Here is a 15540-nt window from a genome sequence, read left to right as displayed (position 1 = left end):
AGATCATCTAAGTAGATGAACACTTCGTTTCGAAGGTTACAAGGAACTATTTTGTCCATTAATCGTGACATGGTACTGGTGGCGTTGCACAGCCCGAAAGGCATCGTCTTGAATTGGTAAAGGGGACGCCCAGGGACTGTAAAGGCCGTCTTATCCCGGGACTTTACATCCAACGGTACTTGCCAGTACGCATCCTTCAAATCAAGACTGGAGATGAATTCTGCTTTCGGCAAACGGCTCAGGATCCCGTTAATCTGAGGCAAGGGATAAGCATCCTTTTCCGTGAAACTGTTTACTTTCCGACAATCCAAACAGATGCGGATTTTTCCCGGCTTGGAGACCAACACTATTGGCGAGGACCAAGCGCTGTCTGACTCCTCTATTACTCCCAATTGGATCATCCGGTCTATTTCCGAGTACATCGCCTTCTCTACAGCTGGCGAAACAGGGAAATGTCTTTGTTTCACTGGCCTAGCGTTCCCCACGTCGATAACATGTGTTATCAAGTCGGTTTTTCCTAAACCTTCTTGAGCAAATGAGGGATAACACTTCAGAACATTGGATAACTGATCCCTTTGTTTCGGCGTCAGCACGTGCTGTTCAACCCCGCTTGTCTCCTGGGTCAACATATCTATTTCGGACACTCGCAACTGACTGGGCAACAGGTCATACAGCTCCCAAAAGTCAATTCCTAGGTATAGATCATGTTTGAGCGAAGGAATTAAGTATAAATCAAGAGACTTCTTCTCGTCTCCATATTCCACGTCCACTCTCATATTTCCCACTATCTCTTGAGCCTTACCATCCGCCGTTTTGGCTTTATCATTGATACGTTTGTATGGTGCATCGGCAAGAACTAATTCCTTAGCCAACTCGCCTCCAACACAACTGATAGAGGCTCCGGAGTCTAACAAGCCATAGACGGTTCGATTGAACAAACGGATTGGTAAGAACGGACGAGGATCCCTCTTTATGTCGGAGAGCGCGCTCAGATACTTAATTCCTGACCGGCATTTCTTTACCTTTTGCCAAAACCGAGTCATTCGCTTCCCTTTTCGCGATCTTGTAGCCCCTTTCCCTATATAAAACTCAATTCCGGTATTTAAATCGTCCAATCTGGTTGGGTCTGTGCAATTCAACAGTGAGCTGTCGTTGCTTTTTTGTAGGTCTGGGTAAGTCGTGGTCACTACTGGTAGTGGAAGTACATCTAATCGGTATTGGTGCCTTGATGGCGTAGCACACACGAAGTCTTCTGTTTGAACGGCAACTTCGGCGTGCTGAGCTTGGAGTTTTTTGAACATTTCTCGCAACTGGGCTTGTATGTATTAGAAGCACCACAGCCATAGCAGAAAATTCCCCGTTCAGAAACACAATCTTGATATCTGTGTCCCGTCTTCCGACAATTCCAACAGATCAATGCAATTGCGTCTACTTCCATCTCCCTTTCACTCTCTGAATATTCTTGATCCTCCATGTTCTGTTTTAGCTCCGATATGTCTCGACGAAAAGGCATTGTTTTCGCATACCCATGCGAAGTTTTAACGTCCTCTAAGAAGATTTCGCGTCTTCGACAAATTTCCCTGAGCTCCTGTACCGTTCTGATTTCTACGTTCAACAGTTCATGGCGAATCTCCGGACGCAGGTTATTCTTCAATACCCGAACCAACTTCCGAATGGTCCAGGGTACCTCCAACTGATCGGTCAAGCTAGAGATGCTATCGTAAAACCCATCGAAAGTCTCGCTTGCCTTCTGCTTCCGGTTTCGGATCAGTTCTTCGATGTCAACGTCATCTTTTTCTTGGCGAAATTGCAGTCGTAAGGCAGCACATAAAGTATCCCATTGAACTTCAACTACTGCCTTGTGATGTCGCCAGTAGAACTCGTTAGCTTTTCCTTCAAACAAAACACTCACATTCCGGCAAAGCACGGAAAAATTTCCTTCCAAAGTTTGATGGGTCAATGCCTCTACTCTATATATGAAGTTATCTATTGATACCCCGACTCCCGAGAACTTAATTTTCCATCCATTGAGTATATGGACCACTTTGTCCGGTCTCTGGGATAAATCAGAGAAACCGCTTCGCAATGGTGACGGATGACCTATGCTTTGGGGTGCTTGTCTATGGCCAGGACCAGTTCCCTCTCCATAGTTAGTTGCTTGCAACTGCTCGGACAACGGCGTTGGAGAACGGTCTAACGCTGCGGTGACAGTGGACTGACTTGAGGTTCGGGTTACCTGTTGCATTGAATCAACTACCGAGCTTTGAATCAGCTCTGCCATTCGTTTACTTAGCGAAGCGAGCAATCTCTGTTCCATTGCCAACAGATCTATATTTTTAGAAGAACTCGCTTCTTCTCCCCCTTTTGCACGTTCCTTGGACTGAGCGCGAGTATTTTGCGCTACTACCTTCGGCACAGCCCCGCTTGCAGTTCTACACCTGCTTTTACATACCGGGCAAACATTGCTAGTCTTTAAATATGTGGTCATACAGGGAAGATGGAACTCGTGCTCGCAAACCGATCGGAATACCTCATCTGTGGTCTGTATGGCTTTCTGGCACAGCGCGCACACAGGTCTTACACCTTCACCTGCCCCTTGGGCTTCCTTTCCGGGAGATCTGTCCAAACCCATGGCAAGAAAATGCTACTTATCTCGGTTGTTTCCTATCATCTATGTAGTATGGGATTGGTTTGGCAATACTACTCTGAAAGTCGTGACTATAATTCGTCCTAACTTTGTTTTATTCAACTAAAATTTCGATACTAAGTTTTGATACCAATAATGAACTCCATGACCGACGCTCGCGCACCACAATCTACATTCTACTCTTTTTCGATATCTCCTTTGAAAGGTTTACGTTTAGTTCGAACGCGACTCGCATCTACGGATCGACACTGATTCCGACAGTGGGTACCCAGATTGTTCGCCGCCGGCAGCGGACAGTAACCGATAATAAAACCTGATCTATCTGTTTTCCAGCTTCCGACAGCTAACTCTGAGACCACCGTCAGTAATTCTGGAATAAATCTCTTCTCTCCATCGTGGATAGAGTAACGCTCGAAAGCAGAATATCTATGTTCCAATGCGCTGGAGTCGAAGAAAACTTTTACTTAATAGGATGGTGTGAACACTAACGCGGTATTTCCCGCAGGGTCAGGCGGTCGACATTCGTCATTCTCGCTCTGCAATTCCACTGAAGGATTTAGCCTACGTCGCTTCTAGTTAATTGAGCCTCTTCTTGCTGACTGTCATCTGGGGTCAGAAAGGAATAACTCTGCTCCTTTATCTGGTTTCCACTTCAGATGACTAGTCCGCAAGGGATAGCGAAAGCACTTTAACGGAAAAGGAAACTTTTGTAAACGCGGAAAAGAAAATTTCTATCTAATCATCCACGGGTCCAACCGAGTATTTGAATCTACCCTGTCGGGCCCCACGTTGGGCGCCACTTATGAAAATTTCTTTAATCATTTAATAAAATTATCTTTTTAGTTATAATATTATTATAACTGTAACGTGTAACGCTCGTCTACGCTAGACGGACAGGAGGGGCGATCTGCAAAGGCGGGGCACGCTTTAAATGTTCCGGCTCTAGCTCGTCGGCTTTGGGGTGGTGGTTCTTGCGCGTACAGATCGTCTCCATTTAGCAACACTGTCACGCGATAATTTTAACGATTTATTTTCCTAAGAATTGAGCGTGCTGCGACTATACGGTGCTAGAACTACCGGTAGATCGACGAAAAGATAAAAGAAACGCTCCGTAAAGAATAGGGGAGAGTGCAGAAGAGAAGGAAGGAGAAGATGAGGGAGAGAGAGAGAGAGGGAAAGTAGAAAGAGAGTGAAGAGTGAGGGAAAGAGGAGGAGATATCGGTTGCTATCCCACGGATGTCAGTGTGGTAGCTTATTTTGCCCGCCCAACCTATGACCATCTTCCTCGAAACCGGAAGTTTCAGATGGCCCCTTTAGCTAGATCGCGGTTACACGCACGCCGGCACAGAGTTCATCCTTTTGTATCTTTATCTAAATTCCATTATATATTTGTTCGATAAACGATCAAAACTAATATATTCAGCGATGGCATATTTTTCTAATTCTAGAGATCTACAGCGAGTATATGTATATGAGAGATTCTGAGGCGTATATAAAGTGATATGAGGTGGGGTTAATACTTAAGGTGTATCTTAAGGTTAGCAGGGTATTCCTGGCACAAATTCATTCAAATTTTCTTTCAATTCGGTTGCTTGTATACAACTGGCAATATAGGATATAGTGAGGAAAGTGTAAGATTGCTGCTATGCATTAGCGATTTCATCGTAACTTCGTTTCTTATTTACTTTTCGAGAGCTTAGGATTGGGCGCGCCCGCTAGAACCAAACGAAAGTCGCAGGATTTTACTCACGCAATTACGTTTCTCCATCGGCGAAAGATCGATCTTCCGGCAACTGCTGAATTAGAACGTTATCCTTTTTCTTTCGTTTACATTAGTGCTTTCGAGACCTTTGATTTCCCTCAGGCGGGGTTAGATCTAAATCCAATCAATTTCTGTTTTGTTTCGGGTGCTTTTTAGATTTCTTACAATTTCCTCTAAATTCTTTCCAATATTTCATATAAATTCTTAATTAGAACGGGTACAACTAGTATTTAAAGCTAGATCTTAGGAACTTCATTTGTTTGTTCAAAGGAACGATTCTAGAGTCTTATTCATGGGTTCGAGTCTCTGTCGGATTCGACGGAATGGCCTAACTGATATTTAAGCTAAATTTTAGGAGCTTCATTTGTTTGCTCAAAGGAGCGATTCTAGAGTCTTGTTCATTGGTTCGAGTCTCTGGCGAATTCGACCGGATGGCCTGCAGCTCAATTACTTTTTAACTGGGTTGGGCGAATCGCATCGGACTGCCTGCCAAGGAGAGGATAGGCGGGACTGAAATCAGGGTCCGAAGAGCATATTTATTAATTTTAATTCTGCTGGGCTGCTCTCGGGCCGTGTCTTTCTTCAACACCGGCTTTACTGCGCCATTTTTGAAACACGGACCGAGATCTGGATTCTACGTCGACGAAACTCTATTAATACAGGGGTCTGTTGAAGCGGGAACGGTAGATCGTATTTTCTTTGCAAGTCTTTAGAACATTAAACGTTGCAGGGCTCGAATGCGCCTGGTTTTGCCAGCACAAACTCCTCGCCGGGCGACATGGGCGCCGGTTGGGGACGGGGAGCGGCCGACGGAACGAGAATATCAGCCCACGAGCAGTGGACGCGGTCTCGGCTTGTTGATGCGGCACGTGGAATCTACGGAGCCTCTCGGCGGATCCGGGAAAAACGATGAACCAGTATGCTGACGCCTGCGATTTCCAGGCGGGTCGAAGTACTCCACTTTGCTGGTCACTTTTTGGTGCCGCAAACGTGGGGTGCCTTACGGCGCCTTAGCACGTGTCGCGCTAGGCTGGGGCGCGTAAGGCGGCGTCTTCCCGAGGAGCTGGTCCACAATTTCCGCAGGAAATCTTTTGCGCAGTGGCGGCGGTATCCGTGGATGTACACAGATTAATCCAGCCTCTGGCGGTTCTCGGGGTTAGAACGCCCACAGAAGAGGTTGCTCCCGCAGAAAACGGCCACACTTATAACCCTTCCGGCACTGTACACACTTTCGACTCTATTTAGTGGAATTAGGCGCGGATGTAAAACTTTTCACTGATTGGAAAAAACACGACTCGTCGGCTTGATTATCGCACAGGAAAAGATCGAAGCCGGAAACCTGCTCTGGCCACTTGACATTTGCATGCACTCTTGCATGGGGAGGTTACGCCCTCTAGGTTGCCAAATTGGAGCAACCCTGACCTCGGCTGATTTCGATAATTGTCAATCTTGCGGTCAGCTGCCCAGGCAGCTGATCGGCAGGCACCTTCCAACACGTACAAAGGCGATTCATGCCCCCTACAATCTTAAGGTCAAATGGAAAAAGGCTGTTAAAATCGGCAAGAAGACAAGCTATGCTAGAAAGTAAACAGAGATCAACGTCAACTCGAACACAAGAGAAGCCTGGTGGTTCATAACGAATCTCAAAAACTGTCAAGAGGACACTCCAGAGATTTTCGACCGTGACAAAGCTGGGCTTTTCTGGACATCCTAAATGAACCTTACGAGGCAAGAGATGTTGATGTATCCAAGAAATTTATCCAATCAAGGAGAATATATATATTGCTATCATTATTGGGTGAATTGGTTGGGCTTCAAGCTTAAGGAGGAAGCTTCGGCTTCGCCTTATTGTTGCTCTTCTGGGTTCTGGTTTCTAAATCTGTGGATATGTGGATATGTGGATCTGTGGGACGTGTGTTTGTAGCCAGTATTGGCTATTTACATGACTAGTGAAGTACTTAGCGATGATTTTGTTACAAATTTTCACATTCGCGTGGCTCTGGAGAAGCTTGTTCCTGGCCAGACCCTCAAAAAAGATGGCCACCATCTTCGAGTGTGTACCGGCTTTCTTGAGCATATGGTTTAAGCCACATGGACCGCACACAAGGCACATCTCTTGCATCGATATCGTCCGTGTCCTCGCATGAGAGTGGATCGCAGAACGGCCATATGTATGTACATATCCACTTATATGTATATTATATACATTTATATACGGTGCTGACGCCGACCTCTAAGTTAGTTAAAGTTTATTAAAAAATATAACACTTGCGCATACCACACTAGTGATGTAAATTTGAATGAAAACATCGATGTCGATGTCCATCGATGTTGTCAAAATTAAACATCAATGATTGTTCAATGCATCGATGTATGGCGGATGTTTTAAAACTTCCCCATTTGATTATATTATTATTATTATACAAAAAAATCTTAAAACTTAAAAATTGTGTTGTTGGAAGCTGGGTTGTATACGGTACATAAACCGTAAACCTGCGGAGTGGGTATTCTACGGTGCGCGAAATCAGGATCTGAAGACACGGCGACAGCCTCTGATGAGGCTGTCCGCATCCCAACTTCCCCTCGGAGCGTACCTGAACTTCCGCAACGAATATTACCCACGGAGCAAACTTAAACCTCCGCAACCACTAGTGTGGTATTCGCAAGTGTTATATTTTTTAATAAACTTTAACTAACTTAAATAAAAGGCTGGGCGCTGCTTCGGCAGAGAGGTCGGTGTCAGCACCGTACATAAATGTATATAATATACATATAAGTGGATATGTACATACATATGGCCGTTCTGCGATCCACTCTAATGCGAGGACGCGGACGATATCGATGCAAGAGATGTGCCTTGGGTGCGGTCCATGGGGCTTAAACCATATGCTCAAGAAAGCCGGTACACACTCGAAGATGGTGGCCATCTTTATTGAGGGTCTGGCCAAGATCAAACTTGTGAAAATGTGAATGTGAAAATTTGTGAACGGGCTAACAAAATCATCTCTAAGTACTTCACTAGTCATGTAAATAGCCAATAGCTAAACCGGAATACATGTGCTCATACTGATGGAATGCCTCTCTTTCAACAGGTCGAACAAACACACGTCCCACAGGTACAGATACACTCCGAGGAGAGGATTCGTTGCGGAGGTTTTAGTACGTTCCGAGGAGAAGTTGGGATGCGGAGGTTCAAGCACGCTCCGAGGAGGATATTCGTTGCGGAGGTTCCAGTTTGCTCCGTGGGTAATATTCGTTGCGGATGTTCAGGTACGCTTTGCGGAGAAGTTGGGATGCGGAGGTTCAAGTACGCTCCGAGATTATTTGTTGCGAAGGTTCAAGTACGCTCCGAGGAGAATATTCGTTGCGGAGGTTCAAGTTTGCTCCGTGGGTAATATTCGTTGCGGAGGTTCAGGTACGCTTTGCGGAGAAGTTGGGATGCGGAGGTTCAAGTACGCTCCGAGAATATTCGTTGCGAAGGTTCAAGTACGCTCCGAGGAGAATATTCGTTGCGGAGGTTCAAGTTCGCTCCAAGGAGAAGTTGGAAGGCGGACGTTTAGGTACGCTTCGCAGCAGCAGCCAAACCATGAAGCAAATATACAAGGTGGTCTCGTCGGTAAAAGTGAGTGAGACGGCATATGTTGATGTGGATTAACCCTTAACAGGCCCCTGGGATTTAAAATTTCCTATTATAATACAAAGAGTTGCACTTTTTGTTTATAGTTTTATTTTTATTAATTTTGAATTTGCAAGCAAACGGATGGATATTTTTTTGTTAAGGTTGTCGGCCTCAACCATTTCCTCATTTGCATTTTTATTTACATTTATTTATATATTTTCACACGCCAAACTTACTCTGCGTGTTCGAATTGACGAAACCACCTTTTAAACTTTCTTCCTCTCTCTCCGGCACGGCGTTATCAATCAATCTCTTCCTATTATAAGTCTGCCCTTTGTTAGGAGCAGACTTCCTTCATTTTTTGTTGGGGGCACGTAAGGGCGAAAACTTTATAAAAAAATTCGTCCGCAAACAACCTTCCAAATCAACAAGCAAACACGCACGATAAGGGACAACACGAACGAACTTCAGCTCCCGACGAGACCTATTTAGTCATTCACAGTCCAAAGATAATATTAATAGAATAAATAAAACTGTTTTTAGATAATTGAAACAAAAAATTTAACTCGATTAGCATTTTGCGCTCAGCTTGCATCGAACCACGCGACTATCGATATGTTATACAAATTATTCATCTGTTGAAGTCCGGAACGTTCGAAAGCTTTTCGCTGGCTTGGGTCCAAAACAGACAAGTGAAATCAGTTAATAACCAAGGCAAGCCAATAGCAAGAGCAGCAGCAGCAGCAGCAGCATCATCATCAGCAGCAGTCGAGAGAAACTGGTTTCTGTAATTAGCATGCACATTTGATCGCTGAATTATGATTAACGTTTTCATTTCGCAGAATTTTCTGTTTTTGTCGGAGTCTGCTCTGTATTCAAGGGGCCATCGAAAGTATTGAAAATCGTTAAGACCGACCTGTCACGGAGGCAGATGACCGGATCACGGATGGCTTCTTCCAATTGCGCAGTAGTCGCCCTCAGCCTGTTTGCCCTCCTGCTGACGCAAGGGAGCGTTGATGTTGTGGATGCGCGACGTAACCAAGGCAGCAACCAGCGCAAAACATCATCCTCATCCAGCTCCAACGGTCATGTGACCCAGCCCAGCTACAGCACGAACGGACATGCGGCCGGCAACTCGCATGCGGACGTGGCCAAGCTGAGTTATCCCAACTACAACTCGCAGCCGAATCGGCCGAATGTGAATGCGAACGCGAATCCGGCTTCGGCTCCGGCTCCTCAAGCTGGCTGGAATGTGCCCCAGGGTCCGCCACCCGCCTACTCCGCCTCAAATCCCGTAGGCGGCGCTCGACCAAATGTGCACGAGCAGGCGCCCTCCTATCATGCACCCAGCTATGGGGCAGCTCCGCCCAGCTACGGTGCCGCTCCGCCAAGCTATGGAGCAGCCACCTCAAACGTCCATCAGCCTATCACGGCCACCCAAAACCATGGCACCCAATATGCCGGAGCACCACCCGGAGCCACGTACTATCCATCGGGCGGACACAATGGCTACCCAAGCAATCTACCAGCCGGCGCCACCTACTATCCCTCGTCGGGACATATGCCCATGGGCGGGGGCTATCAGCCGGCAGCCGCACCGCCGGGGGCCACATATTACCAGGCTGGCTCTGCTCTGCCTCCAGGGGCCACCTACTATTCGCAGCCACCCCAACAATCATCATCAGGCCTGGGCTTTGGTAAGTTCATCTCTCTCTCTATCTCCTCCACTCTAATACGGAAGCTTTTCTGCAGGAACGGGTCTACTTGCTGGTGGATTGGGTGGCGCTCTGCTTGGCCACGCGTTGACCCCCTCCGGTGGCAGCTCATCGCAGCCAGCTGCAGCTGCAGCTCCTGCAGCTGCCGGTCAGGACCGCATTATCATCATCAACAATGGAGTGCCGGTGAATGCCAGCGACGGCACCACAGTTATCAATGCAGCTGGAGTAGCTGCAGCAGCACCAGCACCAGCACCAATGAACACAACCCAAGATGCCCAGCCAGCTGCAATGCCAGCTCCCATGGCGCCATTCAGCCCGGAAACCTCCAATATGACCGTGCCTAATTCGGCAGATGCAGCTGCAGCTCCACCGCCACCCGGTGGCATAATTTGTGTGCCCACCAAGGTCAATGAGACAGATCCGGCCGACAGCACCAAGATGATTGAGGTGGAGAAGATTGCCTGCTATCCGGCGCCTCCGCCACCGACGGCAGCACCCGGCGAAGGACCTGCTCCATTGGCTCCTATGGCAGCGGCCCAACCAGGGTCTCAGCAGGTGCAGACACCCCCGGCGGCCTCCTCATCGATGGACGCAGCCCTCAAGTCCAGCGCTAGCGGAGCCTCACTCCTGGCACCTGGTGGTAGCCTGGGCCTTTTGCTGGTTGCAGTCGGTGCACTCGCCATGCGTCTGACAGCTCCAGAACTTTCCAATTCGTTTTAAATCCTCTATTATCCGGTTTTAGTACCATTAGTCACTCCACTGTTAGCCGTCCACTGCACCCACCACCCCTAGTTGACCGCCCCTGTCCGCAGCTTTTAGGGGCCTTGAAATGATTGCCGCAGGTTACCTAAGAGTCTGTTTACGCTGGCCAAGATCGATATTCCAAATGCGTTATGGTCCCGCTCGCCATGGGCGTGGACAAGTGACAAATAGCACGTGTTAATTGGGTGAAAATTGTTTATTTATTGCGTACCCTCTTCAAACTACAGCAGTCAGTATTCAGCGACATCCCGTCTTAGTATTTCCAGCTTATTGTCTCGATATATTTATATATAAATATGAACTTATACATAATGTATACCCAAAAACCGTACCCATTTGCGTGAAAGCGCGTTTCCTTAACTTAACCCTCGATTGTGCCTGTGAGCCTAAGATCCATTCAGTCGTCTCTCAACAACGAATCTCTCACAAGTTTGAACCAAAAAGACATTCGAATATATAATACCCTTTATTCTCAAGTAACGAATTATGTAAGCAAAAAAAAAAAAAAAACGAAAGTACTAAGTACGGCCCTAAAAGGGTTTGAATATTTTTCTAGAATTATAATTGCTGCACGTTTTTCTGTTCTTTTTGTTTTTATTTTGTCCTAGTGTATGTAAGCATTGCACTCTTTAATTGTTGAAATAAACGCTTTTGACCAACACCCCCTACACCCACGCACCCGACATGGAAATTGTTTTATTTCCCATGGTGTAGGCGTAGGCATCATAGGAATTGCTTTTGAATAACTTGTATGCCACGGAATAGCGCAAACTAGAGTTGATTTTTTATTAACTGTAATTGCACAAGCAGCAGAAGCAGCAGCGGCCCTCGTTCCATCCCGCTCACACTCGTGCTCACAGCACGTACACCCACACAGTTAGGTTAGTCAGAGGTGAAGTCTTTATTTGGTACGGCACAAGTATTGCGCTTCAAGGTAATAAAAACCCGGTACACAAATATTTGCAAAACAAAATAAACAAAAGCCGTGCTCAAATGTTGTACATAATATGCATGGACAAACGTACACTTCCCTTCCTGTCGTCATTCTCTTGTCGACCCTGTCCATCACAAGAGTGAGCGAGCTAGATATACATTGTCCGATGAGTAGCGCTGCCCTCCCATTGAGAGATCAACTGCAAAGAGAGAACAATCAAGTACTGGCTGAACCAGACAGCAGCAGCTTGATTGCACAAATTGTTTTGTTTTTTTGGGATCGTAACTAAATAATTGAACATATAAATATCAGGTTTACACAGTTTTTTTATTTTGTGGTAGACCCAAAAAATGGATTTTCAATTAGTTTACAATTTGTTGTTGTTTGCTTATAAAAACACGACCGTAACGTGATATTTAATAAAAACGAATCAGCCATACAATGCCATTGTAAATCCTTTTGTTATTGCTGTCTTTGTATCATCTTTACTCCGCATCGTCGTCCTCGTCATCGTTGGAGCTGATTCTGAAGTAGCGCAGCTCGTACGAGTCCTTCTCGTTGGCCACAACGCGGATCCAGTCGCGCAGGCTGTTCTTCTTCAAGTACCGCTTGGTCAGGTACTTGAGGTAGGCCTTGGAGAAGTGCACATCGGAGCTGACGTGCAGCTTCAACTTGGAGCGCTCAAAGGTGACATTGTTGCCAAGATTGTTAACCTTACCGTTGACCTTTAGGCGAGCCTTAACGTATTTCTCCTGCAAAACATAGGTGGATACGGTTAGCAGGGGACAAGGACCAGAGAGTATTAATGCGTTCGATTGGGCGGCGATTAAGATGTCTCTTTCAGTGTTAAGGCCAACAGTCAGTTGTCAACTGAAGGCCCAAATTAAGAAGAGTGACCAATTTTTTAATATGCCACTGAGTACACTGCCATCAGAGCGACGCAGAGCTTCACTCTCTGACGGCAAATCGTCGTGGCCTAAAATAGTTTCGGTACGGATGATAATGATGAATTTAGTTAGTAGTAGTTACCTGATCGGGAGATGGTGGGCGGGAGATGCAATCAGCAGCGCCCTGCTCTGAAACTAGCGCGTGAAGCGCTTACGGTTTGCCCACATACGGGTGTTTATACGACTGAGCTTTAGTGTATTCTTTATTGGAAATCTAGCTCTATTGTTGTGGGAAAAACCTGCAGTGTCACGGATGTCGGAGCACTTGAGCAGGGCGCACTATGAATTTTGGCTCGATGCGACACGGTTGTGCCGCACTCAACCCGGGGCCCACCACGTGGCGGTACACATAGCACGGCTTGACGCTGTTCACAGACGGTTGCACCAACTGGCCAGTACCAGGTTACTGGCGATCAGTGGCTACCCCGTTGTGCAGTGACCAGAGCCCCTTATCGGCGCACTCCCCACGGGAATGGGGAGCACTTTATACAGAGACGCGTGCCGCCATGATAGGCGAATCGAAGATTGATCGACAGAGTAGTGTTTGAAGACGATTTTCTATTTTGTCTAATCTGATTGTGAACATGTTCCAAGAGTTGTTAACCGCTAGCGGAACGAATATTGAATCCGCAAGCAGTTTAATCGCAAATGAAAGTTCGCTATAACCACAACTTTTTATCCAAAGCCCCAGGCTATGATTGGGGGCAATGGAAAGCTTGGTGCGGTAGCCAGAGTTCAGCTGATGGCGGTTCTTGGGCAGATGGCTCGGGGTACTTACGAAGTCGGCAACATCCATGATGCTATCCTCAGCGATGTTGGTGCAGTCGATGGTGAAGCGCAGGGAGACCTTCTTCTTCTTCTGACCCTTGCCGCGGAGCACATTCTTCTTCGTCACCTTGCTGGGTGCCGGTGCTGCCTTTGCCTTGGGCTTGGGGGCAGCAGGCTTGGCAGCAACCGGAGCGGCAGCGGCAGCTGGCACAGCAGCAGCAGCAGCGGCGGCTACTGGAGCAGCAGCCTTGGCAGGGGCGGCCTTCTTGGCTGGGGGAGCAGCCGCGGCAGTGGAGGCTGCCTTCTTAACGGGAGCAGTCTTCGCTGGAGCGGGAGCAGCAGCCTTGGCTGGAGCAGCCTTCTTGGCAGCAGCAGCAGCCGCCGCGGGTGCCTTCTTGGCGGCCTCCTTAGCGGGAGCTGCCTTGGCAGCAGCAGCAGCCTTAGCAGCCGCGGGCTTGGCGGCGGCGGCAGCAGCAGCCTTCACATCCTTAGCGGCCTCTGGTGCCTTCTTCACGTTCTTGGCAGCAGCGGCGGCGGGCTTGGCAGCCTCAGCCTTGGGCTTCTCCACCTTGCCCTTAGCGGCGGCAGGAGCGGCCTTCTTCTCAGCCGGCTTAGCAGCAGCGGCCTTAGTATCACCCTTGTTGGTCTTGGCCTGCACATACAAAAAAATAAAACTTACTAATCAGCTTTCAAGTTACGTCATTAATGGTTTGATTTGTTGCGAGATTTCCACTTTTTCGTTTAATAGATGGAATATAGATTGATATTCTGCAACTTTCGCGAACGTTTATCATAGGATTGCATTACACTTTCACGATTTCTTTTCAGCACTTACAGTTGGAGCCATCTTGTCAGTCGAAAACCACGAAGGAAAAGAACCCAACGCTGGCTGTCAAATTTGACAACACTTCGGCGTCTGCGAAATTGCCGGCCTAGGAGCTGTCATTTGACGGCGTTCCCAAATAAACTGAACGCAATCGATATTTAGCGGCTTTCATCTCTAACAGGGAGTGCTGTTGGCCCTTTTTTGTGGAAACATTTACTTATAAGTAATGTTTCCTACGTTTGAAATGTTTTTATTATAATAATAATAATACAAAAGTTTGTTAGCCTATTTTTTTGCTTGCTGTAAATTGTGAGTACCATAAAAACAGCTTTTTTTCATTAAAATGTTGGCAGCACGATTGTGCGCCAATTAGCAATTAAAACATCGATATAAACCATATATCGATACGAAATTATCAACCCTGGCTCTTTTCGTGTTGCGGATCTGTTCTGCTTACTCGTGGCGAAATTTTATATTTCCATTACGCTATTAAATTGCAGGGTACAACAAAGTAATAAACCACTAACGATATGTCGAGTGTATAAAATTGTATGTTTCACTTGAACATTTCCAGATGCCGGGCGTTGAAACTATCAAGTCGTCTTGGGCCGATGAGGTGGAGCTCGACTACGGCGGCCTGCCGCCGACAACGGAGAACGTTGAGAATGGCCACAAGTATGTGACCGAATACAAATACAACAAGGACGACAAGAAGACAAAGGTCGTGCGCACCTACAAAATCTCCAAGCAGGTGGTGCCAAAGACCGTGGCCAAGCGTCGCACGTGGACCAAGTTTGGGGAATCGAAGAGCGACAAGCCCGGCCCCAACTCGCACACCACAATGGTATCCGAGGAAATCATCATGCAGTTCCTCAACTCCAAGGAAGACGAGAAGGCCAACGATCCGCTGCTCGATCCCACCAAGAACATTGCCAAGTGTCGTATTTGCAATGGCGAGCATTGGTCCGTCAATTGCCCCTACAAAGGTACCGCCATGGATACAAATCTCATGGAGAAGAAGGCTGCAGCGGCTGCCTCTGCCGCCGTGGATGCACCCAAGTCCGGTAAATATGTGCCGCCATTCCTCAAGGACAGCCAAAAGGGGGGCCTGGGAATGCGTGGTCGCGACGACACCGCCGCCATTCGTATCTCGAATCTGTCGGAATCGATGACGGAGGCGGATCTGGAGGAGCTGGTTAAGAAGATTGGACCACAAAGTAAAATGTACCTGGCCCGCGACAAGAATACCGGCCTCTGCAAGGGCTTCGCATATGTGCACTTCAAGCAGCGCAAGGATGCTGCGGCAGCCATCGAGATATTGAACGGACACGGCTACGATCATCTGATTCTCAGCGTTGAATGGTCAAAGCCGCAGAACAATTAGTCGTGTTAGTCTTGGTTTAGCTATATCTATCTGTAAAGGCCCGTCTATTCGCCCCAGCGCCGCCACAGGCTTGGATTGATCACATAATAAATATCCTTAAGCTAAAGGTTTGCTACAAATAAATGAGAAAAAATATTGCCTGCAAGGGCCCGGAAGACAACAGCAACAATGTG

At 47.2% G+C, this 15540-nt stretch overlaps 3 protein-coding genes across 4 annotated transcripts; 2 read left to right on the top strand and 1 right to left on the bottom strand.

The window, feature by feature from the left end:
• Nucleotides 1-8486: 8486 nt before the first annotated feature.
• Nucleotides 8487-11191, top strand: LOC108155736 (protein transport protein SEC31). Its single transcript, XM_033395831.1, has 3 exons — nucleotides 8487-8815; nucleotides 8871-9725; nucleotides 9781-11191. The coding sequence occupies exons 2-3, from the start codon at nucleotides 8960-8962 to the stop codon at nucleotides 10464-10466; spliced, it is 1452 nt and encodes a 483-aa protein (XP_033251722.1). The 5' UTR covers nucleotides 8487-8815; nucleotides 8871-8959; the 3' UTR covers nucleotides 10467-11191.
• A 559-nt stretch (nucleotides 11192-11750) lies between these two features.
• Nucleotides 11751-14098, bottom strand: LOC108155745 (60S ribosomal protein L22). The gene is made up of 3 exons (XM_017286770.2): nucleotides 13993-14098; nucleotides 13168-13809; nucleotides 11751-12194 (listed from the first exon to the last, which is right to left on the bottom strand). The coding sequence occupies exons 1-3, from the start codon at nucleotides 14002-14004 to the stop codon at nucleotides 11928-11930; spliced, it is 921 nt and encodes a 306-aa protein (XP_017142259.1). The 5' UTR covers nucleotides 14005-14098; the 3' UTR covers nucleotides 11751-11927.
• Nucleotides 14099-14387: 289 nt separating this feature from the next.
• LOC108155767 (eukaryotic translation initiation factor 3 subunit G-1) lies at nucleotides 14388-15536 on the top strand. 2 transcript variants are annotated; one of them, XM_017286817.2, is made up of 2 exons: nucleotides 14388-14494; nucleotides 14558-15536. In XM_017286817.2, exon 2 carries the CDS (start codon nucleotides 14558-14560, stop codon nucleotides 15365-15367), a length of 810 nt encoding a protein of 269 aa, XP_017142306.1. In that variant the 5' UTR covers nucleotides 14388-14494; the 3' UTR covers nucleotides 15368-15536. The 2 variants fall into 2 exon arrangements, with proteins under 2 accessions (XP_017142306.1, XP_017142315.1); XM_017286826.2 differs by having other exon boundaries at nucleotides 14394-14484.
• Nucleotides 15537-15540: the final 4 nt, after the last annotated feature.

This window comes from Drosophila miranda, chromosome XL (assembly GCF_003369915.1).
Source record: "Drosophila miranda strain MSH22 chromosome XL, D.miranda_PacBio2.1, whole genome shotgun sequence".
In the NCBI taxonomy this organism is placed as follows: Eukaryota; Metazoa; Arthropoda; class Insecta; order Diptera; family Drosophilidae; genus Drosophila; species Drosophila miranda.
Note: the sequence above shows the minus strand (reverse complement) of the source record. Positions and strands in the feature narration are given on the sequence as shown.

Coding starts and splice junctions, on each gene's coding strand:
- LOC108155736 (XM_033395831.1), top strand. CDS start 8,960: ATGACCGGATCACGGATGGCTTCTTCCAATTGCGCAGTAGTCGCCCTC. Junction 9,726..9,780: donor ATCATCAGGCCTGGGCTTTG/GTAAGTTCATCT, acceptor GCTTTTCTGCAG/GAACGGGTCTACTTGCTGGT.
- LOC108155745 (XM_017286770.2), bottom strand. Junction 12,195..13,167: donor TCATGGATGTTGCCGACTTC/GTAAGTACCCCG, acceptor TATGTTTTGCAG/GAGAAATACGTTAAGGCTCG.
- LOC108155767 (XM_017286817.2), top strand. CDS start 14,558: ATGCCGGGCGTTGAAACTATCAAGTCGTCTTGGGCCGATGAGGTGGAG.